At 37.0% G+C, this 19,368-nt stretch overlaps 1 protein-coding gene across 6 annotated transcripts; it reads left to right on the top strand.

Moving 5' to 3' along the window:
- The first annotated feature begins 9,046 nt into the window (after positions 1-9,046).
- On the top strand, positions 9,047-18,879 carry LOC104895217 (hypothetical protein). Of its 6 annotated transcripts, XM_057395375.1 has the most exons (7): positions 9,051-9,288; positions 10,215-11,833; positions 11,929-12,180; positions 12,361-12,441; positions 13,629-13,687; positions 13,840-14,528; positions 18,632-18,879. In XM_057395375.1, exons 2-5 carry the CDS (start codon positions 10,601-10,603, stop codon positions 13,641-13,643), a joined length of 1,581 nt encoding a protein of 526 aa, XP_057251358.1. In that variant the 5' UTR covers positions 9,051-9,288; positions 10,215-10,600; the 3' UTR covers positions 13,644-13,687; positions 13,840-14,528; positions 18,632-18,879. The 6 variants fall into 6 exon arrangements, with proteins under 6 accessions (XP_057251360.1, XP_057251359.1, XP_057251361.1 ...); XM_057395377.1 differs by lacking the exon at positions 18,632-18,879 and having other exon boundaries at positions 9,047-9,288; positions 11,929-12,212; positions 13,840-14,006; XM_057395376.1 differs by lacking the exon at positions 13,629-13,687 and having other exon boundaries at positions 9,048-9,288; positions 11,929-12,212.
- Positions 18,880-19,368: the final 489 nt, after the last annotated feature.

The following is a 19,368-nucleotide window of genomic DNA, read 5'->3' as shown; positions in this document are numbered from 1 at the left end:
AATTAACTGCTTCAATAATACAGTCACTTAATTAGATAGTGACCTGATAACTTGAGTGGTTAGATTGAAATGGCCAAGTAATGAAAAGACCGTAGGAGATGTTTTTTTAAGGTTCTTTTTCTTGTCATGTTTGTACTTAATTGGTTAATTATCCCTATGACTTGCCAACCTGTACATGATATTTCTAAAACTTCTTATCAAAGTGAAGCTTAATCCATGTGCTTATGAAAGCAACTTTTTGTGAAAACGAATTTTAATTAATTAAGACATGGACATTACTTAAGTTCCTTTCAATACAAGCATGCTAAACTGTGTCCATATTTCTCATTTAGGCTCCGTTTGGTAGGGCGTAAAACGTTTTCCCGGAAAACTGTTTTCCTCTATTTTCAGTTTTACATTGTTTGGTTGGCAAAAGAGTGTAAAACCATTTTCCCTTGGGGTAAAATTACTCTCCAAGGATGGAAAACCATTTTCCTTTCAAAATGAAGGGAAAACTATTTTCCTTCTCTCTCTTGTACACTCCTCCCACTACCTCCTTACTTTCCCTTTCATTTTCCTTTCATTTCATCATTTTTTTACATCAAACCAAACAACGGAAAACCAATTTTGGAATTGTGTTTTCCATTGTAAATTGTTTTCCATGAAAATCATTTTACACTGAAAATATTTTACGCCCTACCAAACGGAGCCTTAGGGTAAAACAGTACATAATTGTTGCATTAAGATGCAAGCAAGTGTCTAACTGAAGCAATTATGTGTACTTAGATTAAGGGCCTGTTTTCTTCGGCATAAAACAACTGAATTAAATCGAACTGAACTGAACTGAATAGTGACACGTGAGAGTAAAAGTATTGTCCAGAGTTGAATTGAACTGAACTGAGTGAATTGAAAATAAATTGGGAAGAACAAACCCTAATTCTAGTTTGAAAAAAGTATTAGATTAATAAGACCACTTATCATACTAGTTTAATTTTCAAGTAGTTTCATCGTTATGACGTAACATCACCAAACTCTAGTAAAGGTGATACATGTTGTTTGGTAAAGTAATTAATATCTTATGACGAATTTTTTTTTTTTTTTGTATTTTTTTGAATAAATAATAAGAAGCTATTTCAACAAATAACTACATATTAAACAACAATTTCTACAATAATTTTACGGCTAACAACTAATAATATGTCATGTCATATTGCTTTACTTAGACCAATTTTATGTAAATTATATAAGTCTTATAAAAAAAGTGGAGTTATATAAGATTTATTTCGATGTGATTTTCAAAAGAGAAAGGCCCCACTTTAGATAAAGACTCATTTCAAGTGAAATTATAAAAATGTCTCACATACTCATATTTCAAAATTTAGATATCTAGCCTTTTTTTTCAAAATTATCAGTTTAAAAATATTAATTATCCAATAATCGTAAAAGTCAAATTATGCAAAAACGATAAGTTGATAGATGAGACTGATGGAATATTACAACAATCGATAGCTTGTATCACATATTTTACAAAATACTTCAAACCTAATATGTACATTAATTTGATACTCAGTTACCTCATTCTAAAGGAACCTCTTTCCAAATATTAAGGATATATCGACGTTCGTTGATGTAACGTACTCTCATCAAAGACGTTATTTGTTGATATAAATCTTAATCACTGATGTTCAAATGTCAATTGGGATGGTTTAAATTTGCAAATGTCCGTTCTTTCCTCTTCAACGTATCAAAACTTCTCAATTTTCACGTCAATAATTTTGTACAATAGGAATCTATTCGTCAACAACTTAGGTGAACAAAATGGAATTATAACTTCTTATTGTAAGATTCCCAGTAGATTTAGGTAATCTACGACATATGATAAAGACGAGCCACTTGGAAGTTGAAACACCAAACAATCACATAAAAATATCCACATCTACAGGACTCTTATCTTATACATCTAATTTATGAATTTTTTTTAGCTTCCTTTCGAAAATCCTGTCATAAGAATAATAATTTTCTTGAGTTTGTCTTATAAAAGACCGCCTATTTTTAAATTAAAATCCGATCACTAATTTGATTCATTTAGTGATTAGGTCTACTTTTATATTAAAATTAAACCGTCTCTTTTAATAATATTTGAATTTCTTTGGACTGTCCTTGCACTAAGTCACTCATTTAGAGGTCTAACAAGCCCCCAATCCTCCCACCATTGAAATCTTTTGCTTCTACGTCTGAACTTTAGTCTCCCATATGTGAGATAGAAAGTCATTACTATTGTACTCAATAATCAGTGGTTTTAATATATAAACTTGTTTCAGTTTGAATATTTTTTGAAAAAAAATACAAACACGGATGTCATAACCACCACCACATATTACAACAAGAAAGATCAGAAATGAAAAATTGGTTCTTGTGTAGGTGTACGTAAAGTCATCGAGATGCTTGAGAGTTGAGAATTTGGACAAAGGACAATAATTTGATGAACTATTTAGATGTAGAAATGTGGGCTCCAAAAAGTGGGTAGTGTACAAGTGTATTGCCCATTTGGTGTAATGTTTAGCGTTATGGCTTATGGGCCACATGATTTGATTTGGACCTTATCTCTTTGTTTGACATTCCAAAAATCCAAATATGACGGCTGAATATCTGATAAGGCTATGATATTATTTCTACTCTCTACTCTCTAGAGCTATGATAAACATTTAATTATTAGATGTTTACTAATATCTAGCAAGGGTAAAATTATCAATTTATATGGAATAAAAACGATAAAGTTGTCAATCAAATAAAAAAATAACCTCAGAAAATATGATGCTAACAGATAAGTGTTCGTGCAATTATAAATACTGTTCGTATAATTATATATGTGTTTATGTAACAAACAGTGTTCATGAAATATAGATAGGGTTTACGAATAGCGTCAGTAAAACAAAAAAGTGATTAGTCTAACAAAAAGGTTGACCTCGAAAAAATACGATGTTAGCAAATAGTGTTCATGCAACTAAAAATAGTGTTTATTTAATGTAAGTAGTGTTTATACAACTAACAAATTGTGTTCATGAAAGATAAGTAGTGTTTATGAAACCGACTGGTATTTTTATATATTAATAAAAAATTGCAAATAATTTTTTTTTCTTTTTTATATTGTGTTTAGTAGCAACTAGTCTCTAGTAGCAACTAGCGCAGTTAGAGATTAAGATGGTGTAAACTAAGAGACTTTATTGGATTGGAAAACAAGTGATGATAATAGTTGTTAGTTATTATTCCAATCTCATAGTTAAGCACTTAAAGCTATGCTCGTTCTTTCTTTCCTTCTCATAATTTAGAAACTTTTAATGGCTACTTTAACAAGTTTCTTTAAGGATCAAATGAACATCGTTGATATGTTAATTTATGGTAGGAGTTTCATATTTTCTATATAGAGTCATGGGTTCAAATCATATTACAAAGAGATACATGGCGGGCTAACAATGCTTCCCCATACGTTTAGATAATACATAGTCTTTGAGCCCATGCAATGAAAAGCTTTTTAACCAAGTCATGTCTTTGGATGAAAACAAAAAAGAGAGAGAAGTGGTATGCTTCGATGCTTGTGGAGGATATATAGAACTCACTTAGAAGTATGAATGTATGATGAATGAAAATGCTCAAGGTTAACTTGTTTTGATGTGGTCCTCTAACCTTTCTCCTATTAAGAAACTTGTTACTAGTGTGGTTTCTTGTAAAACAGGTAACAAGCTTAATGTGTCGACTCATAAAATGACTTTTCGTTACTAGCCTGGGCACCATTTACATACTACCTCCGTATTTTTTTTAGTTGCAACATTTGGTTTATGGCACTATTCATCAACCAACTTTGATGAACTATCTCGCATTATTATATAAGAAAAAATATAGTCAAGTGGGGGTCTTGTTAGATTCGTCTCAATGCGACAACTCCAAATATCAAATTTTTATAATTTTTACTTACACCCAATAAGAGATATTAATGTTCAAAGAATCGTCTCGGCAAATGTGAAAAAATAAATGTTGCAACTAAAAAAAAACAGAGGTAGTATTAAATTGTCTTCTTTTTCCGATTGTCAAAAAAGAAATTGTTTTGAGTGACAAGTCACACCATCGAAAGATAGAAGTCGAAGGTCTCCGCAACACCATACGAGTATTTATACAACACAAGAGATAATTATGTACGATTCCCGAACTCGACCCGGTGAACAACTCTATGTTGATATATCGGGATCCCTCTTGGTAAACCATACATCAATTTTTGTCAATCTTGTCACAAACAAACAACGTGCTATGATTTAGCTGAACAAAAATATTTGCTCCCGATTTATAAAACGAAATAGAACACTTACAAAGCAGTAAATTTGAGCATGCTTGAGTTAGTGGAGGAACCACCAGAATATGCTCAAGGCTTCATGCAACACTCAAATGCACAAGAAAACTTTTGAATTTGTAACGTGTACCAAATAAAATATGTAGACACATACTATGTAAGATATGCCTTGAATCTGGTGAAAATGAGGCAAAAAGAGAGAAGTTGGGTGCTTGCCCGGTCAACCGGGCACGTCTGACCCGACCGGGACCCCGCCCAGGCGAATTGGCCTAAGGACTGGGCCAGAGCCGGGGCAAAAAGATCGTCAAAATAGCTTACGCGCCTGACCGGACAGCTTGGCCCGGGCTACCGGATGGATCTTGTTTTGATGCGGGACGACGATTCCAAGTTGGGTTATATAAATAACTTTAACCAAATTTTTTATTTTGTCGATTAGAACATTAATCATATCTGTAACACTATTTTCGTCCACATCAATAAAACTATTATCTCTCTCTGCCCGTGGACGTAGCCAACACTATTGGTGAACCACGTAAATCTGTGCGCGAATTTCTTTGTTTTTGCATTTAATCATTTGTTCTTTCTCACATCTGTCATAACATACTGGACTACTGCCTACTAGTAACCTCGTCTTATCGTGATGTACTACTTTTGATTGGTAACTTTTATTGATCCGACATCCAAACATATAACCACGTTGTACTAGTAGTTACTACCTCCGTTTCCTAAAGATCTTCCTTGTTACTGTTACTACAGATACGAATGAGAATCAAGTTGTGTGGGGTGTGGGATGGGTAAAGTAGGAGAGAGAAAGGGGTTAAGATAAATAAACAAATAAAAAGGGGTCAAAGTAGAAGAGAGAAAGGGAGTAAAATTGAATTAATAATGTAATGGTGGACCATATGATAGGGACATGAGAGGGTAAAAAGGGGGAAAATTTTTTCAAATAAGGAATAAAGTAAAGGAGGGAAGATCTTTTGAAAACGCACTTAAACGGGAAGAGGGAAGATCTTTAGGAAACGGAGGGAGTATATGGCATGACAAAGTGGAATTCATAAGATGTTGTCTAGGCTCAAAATACTTTTACATAATAATACTCTAAATTCATTTTTGATAAATAAAACTTTATAGAAAATAATTATGTTTTTAAAAAATCTATACAAATATATTAAAAGACGTGTGTGATAATGTACACACGCCACTTGTCACCTCTGTTACTCCACTAGAATTGTCCAATGTGTACATAAGTCATGTCGATTAACAAAAGTAAAATTAGCTTGCAACAAGATTTGAATATGTGACCTCTTACTATTATAACATGACACAATTACCATCTCAACCAACTTTTAATCATGCTTTAAGTATCCACAATAAAAAAATTAAATTACCATCTAGGAAAAGACATAATACAATAAGAAGCCACCAGAGAATAACCCTCTTGGTAAAAATAAACATGGAGGCCATCGCTTTGCATTATGAAAAAAGAAAACCTCACTTACAGAACTACAGGAGTGGAAGTAAGGATGTGTAAATCAATAAACATTAAAAATCTATTTAGCATGGAAGCTCTCATGAAGATCATGTTTCCCATTTTCGGAACTCGAGAGGACAAAATTTCCTTTTAAAGACCAGTGAGTTTCCTGCCTCAATGATCTCCAGACACAAAATTATATTTTTCCAACTAAAAAATCTCTTAGTTAACTCTATATTCTATGCCCTATTATATACATATTTTGTCGCTAATAAACAAAAGTATAACATATTTCTATGCAACAATAGTTATTTAATCCTAAATTTTGGGTTTCACGAGAAAAAAACAAATGGGATGTTCAAAGGCTTTTTGAGGCAACACAAATGTGCCAAGCACCCGCACAATGTTACAAGTCATATTGGCTTTCCTAGGAATGTTCCGGGAGAAAATATGACCAATCCCGGAAAAGTCCAAAAATGTCCCAAAAACAGTCAAAATTGAATAATACACGCTTTCGGACTTTCCCGGTGTACGAGCTCCGAACGTCACGAGATGACTCGTAGGGATATGGGAGGTCATTGAAAAGGAGTAATGTGGGTTGGAACAAATATGTGGATGCCTTTACGTTGATTTTGAGGCAGTTTTAGGTTTCACGAGATATAAACAAATTAAATGGGGTGTTTAAAGGCTTTTCGAGGAAACATTAATGGTGCCAAGCACCCGTGCAACATTACAAGTCACTTCGGCTTTCCTAGGAACTTTTCGGGAGAAAATATGACTAGGACCGGAGAAGTCCAAAAATATCCCCAAAACAACCAAAATTAAAGGTTATAATACACACTTTTGGACTTTCCTGGTGTCCGAGCTATGAACGCCATGGGATGCCTCCTAGGGGAATGGGAGGTCATCGCAAAGGATTCATATGGATTGGAACGAATAAGTGGGTGCTTTTACGTTCATTTCGAGTCAATTTTGGGTTTCACGAGAAATGAACAAATGGGGTGTTAGAGGCTTTTCGAGGCAATGCAAATGATGCCAAGCACCAGGGCAAAGTTACAAGTGATAATAGCACTCCCAGAAATGTTTCGGGAGAAAAATATGATCGAGCATGTATAACTCCAAAAATACTCCTAAAACAACCAAAATTGAAGGTTATAATACACGCTTTCGAACTTTCCCGTGGCCCGAGATCCGGACGACACGGGGTGCTTTCTAGGGACATGGTATGTCATTGGATAGGAGTTTAGTGGCTTGGAACAAATATATGATGCATTTTACGTTCATTTTGAGGCAATTTTGAGTTTCACTAAAAATGAACAAATGCGGTCTTCAGATGCGTTTCGAAGCAAGGCAAAATACCCACCCAACGTTACAAGTCACATCGCTTTTCCTAGAAACGTTTTGGGATAAAATATGATCAGGCCCGAAAAAGTTCAAAAATGTCCCAAAAACAGCAAAAATTAGAGGTTATAATACACTTTCGGACTCTCGCCGAGGACGATCTCCAAACGCCACGAGATGCCTCCTAGGAATATGCGAGGTCATTAGAAATGAGTCATGTGGATTGGAACGGATATGTGGATCCCTTTATGTTCATTTCGAGATAGATTTGGGTTTCACGAGAAATGATCAAATGGGGTGTTCAAAGGCTTTTTGAGGTAACACAAATGGTGTCAAGCTCTCGAGCAATGCTACAAGTCACGTTGGCTCTCCTAGGAACGTTTCGGGAGAAACTATGACTAGTCCCGGATAATTAAGTCCAAACATGTCCCGAAAACAGCCAAAATTAAAGTTTATAATACACGTTTTAGGGCTTTTTCGGGGTCCGAGCTACGGACACCTTGGGATGCCTCCTAGGGATATGAGAGATCATTGGAAATGAGTCATGTGACTTGGAACGAATATGTGGATGTGTTTACATTCATTTCGAGGCAATTTTAGGTTTCACGAGAAATGAACAAATGAAGTGCTTAGAGACTTTTCGAGAGGCAACACAAATGGTGACAAGCACCCGCGCAACGTTACAAGTCACGTCGGCTTTCCTATGTAGTTTCAGGAGATAATATGTCCAAGCCCGGAGAAAAAATAATGTTATATGGTTTTCACGAGAAATGACCAAATGGGGTGTTAGAGGCTTTTCGAGGCAACACAAATGATGCCAACCTCCCGACAAATGTTACAAGTGATGTCGGCACTCCTGGGAACCTTTTGGGAGAAAAATAAGACCGAGTCTGGAAAAGTCTAAAAATATCCCAAAAACAACCAAAATTGAAGGTTATATGCACGCTTTCGGACTTTCCCGGGGCCCGAGTTTCGAACACCACAAGGTGCCTCCTAGGGACATGAGAGGTCATTGGAAAGGAGTCAAGTGCCTTGAAACGAATATATGGATGCCTTTACGTTCATTTTGAGCCAACAATTTTGGGTTTCACGAGAAATGAACAAATGCGGTGATCATAGGCTTTTCGAGGCAATAATGCAAATGGTGCCAAGTACCCGGACAACGTTACAAGTCACGTCGGCTTTCATAGGAACATTTCGGGAGAAAATATAACCAGGCCCAAAAGTCTTAAAATGACCCAAAAACAGGCAAAATTAGAGTTATAATACATGCTTTCAGACTTTCCCGGTGCCCGAATTCTGAACGCCATAAGATACCTCCTAGGGTCATGGGAGGTCATTGGAAAGGAGTCATATGCCTTGGAACGAATATGTGGATGCCTTTATGTTCATTTAATATGAAACCTCATTTGTGCCACTTTGGAGGGGCTACAAGGGAATGGGTAGAAGGGGAGAGGGAGGAGGGGTGGAGGGGGTGGGTAGAGACAAAAGTTAGAGGGGGGTTTTGGATGGCTGCAACTTTGCAAGAGCTGGGGGCTGTAGAGGGTTTGTTGTGGGGGTAGGAACCAAGTAGGGATGGGGGTTGGCGGGTTGCAGGGGGTGGGTGCTGGCATGGGGCAGTGGTAGTGCCGTAGTGGTGATTAGGTGGTGGTGGTTATGGAGGAAAATAGTTAATTGAGAAAGAAAATAGTCTGACCAATAAGAGTGTGACACGTGTCACACTTAACCAATTATGTCGGTCACAGACTGGTCAAAGATTTTTATGAGAAGAAATTACCAAAAGGTTGGCTTATAAAAAAATAACTTATAAGTCCGAGTGTTTTAAGGATATGCCTTAAATGTTGGTTATTACCAATTTTTTTTTTTAAATAAACAATCCTCTATAGGCGAAAATTGTAGGAATTCCTCTCAAATCTTACTGTTTACTGTTTAATTACACAAAAAACAAAGATTAAAAAAAAAAAGACAGGAGAGAGGGAAAGAGGTGACTGAAAAGGATAAAAGAGAGAAAATCGAGGAAGAAGAAAAGAAGTCATGGTTATGTCGAGAACCGCAATTTCTTCAACCCATCATCCTCTTCCGGTGCTGCAGCTTACAAGCGACGCAATTAAATTAAAGCAGATTATCATTCTATTTCACCATTCTTATAACATCTGTACTTTTCATGTCTTCAATCTCTTTTCCTCTTTTTCTTAATCGAATTTGAAGTATTTTTTGCTGGATTGTAATTTTGATCAATTGATTACGACTTGATTATTAGATTGGTGCGTGTTTAATTTTATGAGTTGCTTATCTTTACAATAAATGTTTGCCGTACAAGTAATGCCTTTTGATTTTCATTTTATTGTTTTTTATTGAATCCTTGTTACTGACTTTTCCTTTTTTCGTTTTTCATTTAGTTTGTAATTTAAGTAGAGTAATTGATGAGTATGAATTCTGTAATTGATCCTTATTTTGGAATTAATCTGTTTCTGGAGTCATTTTGAGCTGAATTGAGTGCTATGAGCTGCAATATATCAATTAATTGTTGGTTATGGTAATTTGTTGATTTTCTCTATTGCAGTTTCTATTTATTAACATTCTAATGTCACTTTAAGTATCAACTTCTGGGGACAGTCTGCTGCTTTTGTATAAACTATTGTATTGTGGTTTGTGGACTTGTGGTGATATTATGTGTGATTAGTACTTACTATACCCTATTGCATTTGATGCTTGCCAATTCAACATTTGTAGATGATAGAGGTTTTGAGAACCAAATGGCCTAAGTTTGATGAGAACATTGGTTGTCTGTTAGAATGCGTGACGTATTTGTGGTTTGTGGACTTTTGGTAATATTATGTGTGATTAGTGCTTACTATACCCTATTGCATTTGATGCTTGTTAATTCAACATTTATCGATGATAGAGGTTTGGACTTTTGAGACCCAAATGGCCTATGTTTGATTAGAACATTGGTTGTCTGTTAGAATGCGTGACGTGTTTGTGATATTGTGGTTCATACTTTCTAGCCTCTGGCTCTGGAGAATGTTTCTTGGTGTCTTTCTCTGTGTGACAATAACATAAATTTTGATACGTTTGCAGGTGTGGATGACCCTGACTTGTGTATAATTCATTGCTTACTGATATTGAGGTAATAAAGATTTGGGCTTCTGATTATGGTCGGGATTAGATTGCTTGGTTTTTTATGTGCAAATGGTTGTGGTTGAAGACGTGAGTGTTTGTTCTGTGAATTCGTGTTTATTGGAATAATTCTTTTGGGTCGGAGCTGTGGATTTCTAGTTTTCACTCTGGAAAATGGAATTCAATCTTTTAGGACGCCTAGAAGTTTCTATGGAATTCCTCTTTTGGAAAATGAAGAGATGAGTCAAATTGATGGACCATCGCCAATAGATTGATAGGGTAGTCAAACTTGAAGACAGAGCGATCAGTTCAATTTTTTATATATAGCAGGATTAGATTACTTCACGATGGGTTTGCCTCACATATCGTCTGGTGAATCTAATGAGGAGCGCTTGGCACAATTGAGCCAGCATACTCAAAATACTAGCCATCTTAGAATTGTAAGCACGTGTGATGTGGATGGGTTGTGTGTCGGACACGTAAGCGTACCACGCAGGAATTTGTATATCTCTTCAACAGGAGGATTCTCCAAGAGGAGAAAGGAGGATGCAGGTACTTCGGATGACCCTCTTAAGACAAGAAAGAACAGAGACATTGTGCCTTATGTTCCTAGAGGGAAATTTGTGCCAGAGGATATTGGTTGCCAGAATGCTAAGCAAGATGTGGATGTAACTCCTGTTTCTAGAGTTGTAGGATTTCAAGCAAATGAAACTCCGGTACGCTGTGGGAAATTGAGTAACAGCGGTTCTTGTGATGAGGTTACTCTCGATGTGAATGATACTGAATCTTGTGGTCTAGCATTTCGTAAGCGAATGTTGTCACCTTTGACCCAATTGATTTTCCCAGGCGACTGCAAACGCGATGCTTTGAACCTTGGATACGGGATGTTGTCACCTGTCACTTCAGAAAAAATATGTAGTGCAAGGGATCAGGAACTTAAGAAAGAAAATGCTGAATCAAAGAACCAATTGAGTACCCCAATCTCGTCATTCACTTATTCCAGGGAGTCAATAAATGCATCTTACGCAAGCGGTAGAAAGGCCTCATATTCTTTGATTGATGGCCCATCACCAAGACAGCAGGAATCATCTGATGTCTTTTCATCCTCTCCCGGACTTAGCAACCTAGAAATTTCAAGCATATCAAGAAGTCATGTTGGGGGTAATTTTAAATGCATGGAGAGAATGACCTCCCATTCTCTTCCATCATCTCCCCTTGGTCGGAAGTCTTGTGAAAGGCTGGAATCTACGGATGACTTTAAAACTGTTAACAGACAGTTTGAGAGTGACTATACAGCAATTAGTAGTACTAGACTGTCACTTGATGGATCTGGTGCTGGCATACCCTTGTCTGCTGAAAAAGAGGGGTGTAATGTCATTAGAAAGTCGATTGAAGACTTTCTGTCATCGTCCTTGGATTCTGATGGAGAGTGTATTTGGCCAAATTTTCATGATTTGGCCCCTAGACTTCATAGCATAAAACCAACTAGAACTTTGAGTGGGCATTGTGTGCCAAGGTCTTTGGTAGGCTCATTTGAGGAATCCCTATTATCTGGTAGATTCTCCTTTGGTAGTTATCAGGTTGGTGTACTTTCATCTGCAGGCTTCTGTGTATTGTTTTTATGAGATAGCTAATGGCTCCTTTCAAGCTTACTGTTACATTTGTCTTTGGTCAGAAAATCGATGGCTTTCTAGCTGTTCTTAGTGTTACCGGCGGAAATTTCTCGCCAAAATCCCAGAAACTTCCATTTTCTGCTACCAGTATAGATGGAGATAGCTACTTGCTCTACTATGCATCTTTAGCACTTCCAGGAAAATCTGCTTCCAATGGTAGTTATGGCCACAAGTTCAGAAGAAGTCTTAGCAATAATGATGCAGGATTTGTCGACAATCGACTCCGCATTCCCGTGAAAGGACGGATACAGCTCGTATGTTGCTCCTTTGGACTTTGTTTTCTTCCGTGAGAACTTTTGTTACAAGTCTGCACTCTGCTTATTTAGAATATGAATTTTTTTTTCTTTTCCTATTTTTGTTTTTGCGTTACAGTTTGTATAGCAACTATGTGATCTGGCCTTTTTCTGAAGATTGTAGTTATCTTCATCCTGCAGGTCCTCAGCAATCCGGAAAAAACTCCCATTCATACCTTCTTTTGCAACTATGATTTGAGTGACATGCCTGCAGGTTCCAAGGTAAAAAATTCTTGTTCTAATTTTGTTTATTAGATACTTGTTAGAAGCTAGTTGTTTTCAGGGCACCATAACATGTTTGGAAACAAGTGCAAGCGGGATGTTTAGTTGAGTTTTGGTGGTAACATGAGATGTCTCACACGGGTTTGAGACGGATAGGTTTGACAAGAACTTGGTTAGAGACAAACATAGGAAGCCATGTTGTGCAATGTGCAATGTGCAAATTGCAAGAGTTGTTAAGAGAATTTTGTGAAAGCTGGCCAGTTCACATTGAACCATACGTGTAATTGTTTGTCCTTTTATTGTAGAGGTTTATCCCAAGTGTGGTAGAATGTCTTGTTGGGTGTAATTAGAAGAAGTTCGTAAATATAATTCTTTAAGTTATATGCACTCTAGAAAGATTGTAGCTATTAGCTGGCTTTTTCCTATTCCCAGTGGATCTTGGCGATGAAACAGGCTTAGGCTCTGTCCTCTTCTACTTATTTTGACTTATTTCAGAAAAAATGGTAAGTTCAATTTTTTTTTAATTAGCTCCAATAAGTTCAGATAAGTTTAAATTAGCTCCCATGAGTTCATTTAAGTTTGAATAAGTTAGAATGAGTTCTAATACCTTATAAAATAAGCTTCAATAAGTTTAGATAAGTTGAATAGAACACACCTTTATAGAATTATAGGTCATTAATAAAAGGTTATTGGTTGACAGATATGTTTGTGGTACTGCTTGATTCACGACCATACATGGAGTTGTCGTTTGAGTGCCTTCAAGCTTGAGCTGATTCTAGGATAATACATTAATGGTTGATCCATATATCTGTGGGTTTTAGAGATATCCAATATGAGGTGTTTTAAATGTATTACTACTTACTAGTTATAGTTGATTACTGAGATTTGTTGGTTTGTAGTTTTTCCGTGTTTAATTTGGCTTTTCCATATTGAAAATTGATTTCTCTTCTCGCTATTGTTCCTGTTAGTATTGAGTTCATCACAATCTATATCAGCTGGTTGGAGATTGATAGAATATTTAACACCTGTTCAGCACATGTTTGAGAAGCAGTCAGATTTTATTTTTTTTTGTTATGCTGTGCAATTTTTTTTTTTCTGCGCCTACTATATGGGTAGCAAGAAAGTATGAGTGGATTTGCTTGTTCCCTTGGATTTGCTTTGATGTTTGAGACCCTTGTCCTGTACAGGCTGTACTAGATTAATAGCACTTACATAAAAGTGACAAAAAATGATTCATATATTGAAGGTATAGTACATCATCCTTTTTGTGAAATTGAGATTTTAAATTTTAATCTGCGATTAGTTTGGGACTCCTTTAGCTTTAGGAGCCAATTTTGGCTTTGTAACTAGACTATGTAATTTTCTTACTTTTCTGCATTTTGGTTCCTATCAACACAGACATTCCTGCGCCAAAGGATCACGCTTGCATCCACTAAAACCCTGCTGAACCTGAACAACGTAAAGTATGTGAGATGACAGTGAACGAGAAGATTTTAGCAGCGTTAGATACCGATCCTTCAGTGGGACATGACATGCCATTAAGTGCATGTGAAGAGAACCCTAAATATACAAGTAGCCCAGGATTGACTTTTGAAGTCAAAGGTCATGAATGCTCTAACTTAAAAGGTTTTGTAGGCAAAGGAGAACGATATAATGTTCCCAGAAACCCAAGACATATGGACTCTACTTTCAGTGACTACAAAAGTGAAGGTCAAGACACTTGCAATGAAAATTTTGGCCAGGATACTTGCTATGTGGCTGAGAGGAAAGCCTCACTCGGTACATTTAAGGTTAAAGAATATTGCTGCCAGGGTGCATGCAATGTGGTTGACGCCAAAGTCTCACTTGGTACAACTAAGGCTAAAGAGAACCTTAAAGGTTCTGGAGCCCTACGTTATGCTCTGCATCTTCGTTTCTTGTGCCCTCCACTCAAAAAGTATTCTAAGTCAGTACAGGGCCTCAAAACTGATCCTGTACAATCTCCAATAAATAATTCCGGGGAGAAGGAACAAGAAAGGAGATTTTACTTGTACAATGACTTGAGAGTTGTATTTCCTCAAAGGCATACAGATTCTGATGAAGGCAAGGTATGTTGTCGTTGACTAATATTTCGTATAATATGAATTGAAGCTCTATTGAATGTGAGCTAAGTTTTGAAGTATTGAACATACTTTGAAATTTTAGCTTAGATAAAGCATAAAACCAAATCTTATCTATTGTTACTGACTATAGAGGAACCTGAATTAATTTTGAGTGATGAGACCATCTAGGACCATAAGTCGCCTTCCACCTTATCACATACTCAGTTCACAAAAAAGTTTTGGTGCTCAGTTTATATTTATGGACCATGTTTTTGTACTAATGTATAAATCAAAACAATGTCAAGTGAAGTCTTGTTAGATTTGTTTCCATGTGTATTTTCTGTTAGGAATATGTATCGTAGGCGCTAACAAATCGAACAATAAAGTATAATATACGGAGGAATTGAGAAACAAAGCAATAAAGAACCCACGAACAGTGCACTAGGACTTTTAACATGAGATGATACAAAGAGAAATCTTTAATCTCTCTAGACTCTCTAACCTCTCTCTAGGTTCTCTAGTCTCTTTAGATTGAAGAATAATTCTCTCTCTTCTCACATATGGCATAACATAAACAATAACGGCTTCAAACATATTTTTAATAGCGTACGAAACATAATCCTAGAAGACCTAGGAAAAACCAAGCACAAGAAGAAAAACACCATAGGCGTAAAACCTGGGCGGATTGGGACTTAGTTTGTATTTAGTATATAGATTTGTGTCTAGCCTTTTTTTTTTATTTTCATGATGGAATTCCGCATATTTTCACCGGCGGGCTGGCAGATTCTTCGCACTCTTTAACTTGCCCAAACCTGCCGGCACGGGTTTTTAACGAGGCCAAAACCTGCTGGCTGCTGTGAGTACAAAGTCTTTGTCCATGCTTTGTTTCGCCACAAACATACACCACACCTTCTCCATCTACACAATGAATCTCACGCCACTACATTCCTTCTTCTTCGTCTACCAATAACCATCTCCACACCCAATATCCAACAATCTCCTACCTAGAGATCGGTATAAGTGAAGACACTCTCATCATCAAATATATAGCCACAATCTCAACTTGTCATCATCATTCTCCATACATCACCTTAGTGTAGAACCACTTCTCATAGAGGAAGCAACACCGAGGCCTCACTCGACCCCGATTCTCTATCAAAACGCGAACCATAAGGACTCTTCATAGTTCTACAAGCATCCTGACAGTGCTCCCACCCGAACAAAATATCCTTCTCTAGGCTCGACTTCTCACGCACCACTCATGTGTGCCTTTTTCGCCTGTTCTTTCGACGATCTACTTTAGCTGAAGAGACACCTTATTTTACCACCACGGTTCTTCTTCACAAGCCTACTGTATACAGACTTTTGACCGAATTACACTCTTTGTGAAGTTTTCTTCATCCCTTTCTTAACTACCTTTGTCGTGTTCCTCATGGTGTACATCGTTCCACTTCTTGCACCTCAAGCTACTACCATAGCACCCTTTGCCACTTTCCAGGAACCACCCTCGAACACTACCTTGTAGCCGGACTTGTCAAGTTGACTAATTGATTTCAAGTAGTTCTTCAGGGATGAACTTGACATCCTTCAACTCGAACACGTCCCCACTTGCAAGCTTCACGCTCACATCTCTCTTGCCTTCAACCTCTAATGGTCTATCATCTGTAAGGTACACTTTCTCGAGTTTCTCATATTTTAGATTTTGAAACAACTCCTTACAGGGCGAAGAATGAAACGAAGAACCCTGATCCAAGATCCATGAACCAGTTGAGCTCTCTGCTTACCACCAAAGCATTAGAAACATACTCCATTACAGAGTTCGTCGAAGCATCACTCTCTTCATCGCTTACCTGATCCTCATTCTTCTTTTTCTTCCCCTTATCAGTGTCTTTGGAATATGGGCATTGTCTCCTATAATGACCTTTCTCGCCACATCCCCAACACTCCACTTTTGCCTTACCAACTCTTTCCCCTGGACTTTCCCCGCTTAGATCTCCCACGTTGTCTCCTCCCTCTACCCTCAATATGCTCCACCGGATGACTCCCTGGAATCCTTACGCGGAGTACTTTCACTCAATCCCAAATCTCTAACATCATCCAACTTCAGTACTTCCTTCCTTGCGGAATTACTAATAGCAGCAACAACAGTCTCCTACTCTTTTGGTGAAGAGGACAACAAAATCAAAGCTTTTACCTCATCTTCAAAGGTAATTTTCACATAGGCCAATTGACTAATAATTTTATTAAATTCAGGAGCAGATTCACCATTAATCATCTCAAGTTCAAACAAACGATGCATAAGATATACCTTATTCACAGCAGAAGGCTTTTCGTACATGTCTGAAAGACTCTTGATCAACCCCGCCGTTGTTTTCACGTCATTGACATTAAAAGCAACACTCTTTGCTGATGTCAATCGAAACACACCTAGTGCTTTCCGATCCAATGTTGGCCAATCTTCATCTTTCATTGCAACAGGCTTCTTTTTCGAGGTTGGTACATGTCTTTCTGGTGCAGATAATCCTCTGCATCTTCCAGAAGCTGAAATCCTTACCATCGAATTTATCGATCCTCACCTTTCGTCATCCATTATACCTATTCAATACGATCTAGCCGCACCACGATTCAACCTAGCTCTAATACCACTTGTTAGGAATATGTATTGTAGACGCTAACAAATCGAACAATAAAGTACGGAGGAATTAAGAAACAAAACAATAAAGAACGCACAAAGATTTAACGTGGAAACCCTTTGAATAGGGAGAAAACCACAAACACTGCACTAGGACTTTTAGTATGAGATGATGATACAAGGAGAAATCTTTAATCTCTCTATACTCCCTAATGGTCTAACCTCTCTCTAGGTTCTTTAGTCTCTCTAGATTAAAGAAAGATTCTCTCTCTTCTCACATATGCCATAACATAAACAATAACGGCCTCAAACATATTTTTAATAGGTAGCAAACATAATCCTAGAAAACTTAGGAAAAACCGAGCAAAAGAGGAAAAACACCCTAGGCGGCAAAACCTGAGGACGCGGGTTCACAACCAGCGGGTGCGGGTTCACAACCTGCAGGCGCGGATTCACAAACTCGGGGTGGCAGATTCTTCGCACTCTTTAACTCGCCCAAACCTGCGGGTGCGGGTTTTGACGAGGCCAAAGCCTGTGGGCTGCTGTGAGGACAAAACCTTCGTCCATGCTTCGTTTCGCCACAAACATACACCACACCTTCTCCATCTACGCAATGAATCTCACGCCACTTTATTCCTTCTTCTCTGTCTTCCAATTACCATCTCCACAGCCAATACCCAACATTTTTTAAATATTAACTTTTCATAAATTTATTAAACGAAATTAAAGATATTAGTGGTTAAGGTGTGCAATGAGCCCTTGGAAAACCAAGCGTTTTGCACTTACTTGAAAAGTGAGGAGGACTATTCTATTTTCCACTAGTTCGAAACTTCTTCAATTGCTAGTAGTAATTTTTCAGTTGTTCAAAACTTCTGTAAAGGATTCATCTGCTCACTTTGAACCAAAATCTAATCTCAGAGTCCAGATTCTTAATTGCTCTTTGCCCTCATTTTCTATTAATGAGCTTACTGTACACAAACCACAAGGCATAGAAAATAGATCACTCATGTTTGGTATGCTATAGCCTACGATTAACTCCTGCACACCAGATCTGTTTATCGCTCGAGGGTGTCTATGGAATATTGAAGCCTATTTATTGTAACGGTGCTCTTGAGCTCCATGACGGTAAATTATCGTCCCACAGCTATAAGTTTACCGTAGAAACCTTGAGACGTAATTGACACCAGATGAAGCAGCACTTGATTGATCCAAGTAATTGGCCATATCAAGTTCCTAGTTTGCTGAAGTTTGCTGAATTGATATTATAGTAGAAGTATGTAAGATTTCTCTGATTTGTATTTTCATCAATGAATAACATTGACCAATAATATTTTTGTCAATCTACGTAACATTTATTTTCTACCTATAATTGAAAAATATGGTCTAAGTTATAACATGTTGCAAACAATGAGTAGTAGGAGTAACTTTTATTTGAGCTTCAACTTAATAGTTAAACCTTTTGATTTTCTGGTTGCAGTTGAATGTGGAATATCATTTCCCAGCAGATCCAAAGTACTTCGAGATTGGCGACTGAATTATGTGCATTTCCAACTCCCATGGATGCATATCCAAAATACCCTTCTTTTTTTCCTGACTCTGTACATATTGTAATCAGCCTGTAAATATAGATCTTTCTAAGTGATTCCATCTTGGAATCTTCTCAAAATTATGTTCTTCTGTACAGTGGACTTGGACTCTACTTAATAAACAAGATATTTTAATTCACCGTGAACTGATATTATGATGATTTATTTAAGGATCATAGGATAATATGTCGCTTACAATTTTTTTTGAACTGGTGACTCTGTCTTATATAATCTTTTAGAAAAAAAAAGTTGTAATTTGAAACCCAACGAAAAAATTATGAAATACTTTTTTCTTAACAAAAAAAAAGCAAGAAACGAATATTTTATACCTTACAAATAATAATTATATGTTGCACTTGTTATGTTATGGAGGAAGTATAAGTTTAAAAAGTTTTTTCTTGTTTTTCGATGTGTGAAGTCATTTTTTTTAAAAGGAAAGAAACAACTAGGATGGATCTCAAGAATTGGTCCACCTTAAAGCATCCTTGCTGATGATTACAGCAAAAGGCAAACCAGGAACATCAAACCAATAAGTAATGTTAGTTGTTGTGTGGCCGCGATGAGCCATCCAATCCGCGTCAATATTAGCCTTCCGAAACATATTTCGAATTTGGACATCTTCAAATTG

This window comes from Beta vulgaris, chromosome 6 (assembly GCF_026745355.1).
Source record: "Beta vulgaris subsp. vulgaris cultivar EL10 chromosome 6, EL10.2, whole genome shotgun sequence".
NCBI lineage: Eukaryota > Viridiplantae > Streptophyta > Magnoliopsida > Caryophyllales > Amaranthaceae > Beta > Beta vulgaris.
Note: the sequence above shows the minus strand (reverse complement) of the source record. Positions and strands in the feature narration are given on the sequence as shown.

Excerpts from the sequence above, each read along its gene's own strand:
- LOC104895217 (XM_010681663.4), top strand. The coding sequence starts at position 10,601 with ATGGGTTTGCCTCACATATCGTCTGGTGAATCTAATGAGGAGCGCTTG. Across the intron at positions 12,181-12,360 it reads TGAAAGGACGGATACAGCTC|GTCCTCAGCAATCCGGAAAA; the intron begins GTATGTTGCTCC and ends TTCATCCTGCAG. Across the intron at positions 12,442-13,839 it reads ACATGCCTGCAGGTTCCAAG|ACATTCCTGCGCCAAAGGAT; the intron begins GTAAAAAATTCT and ends CTATCAACACAG.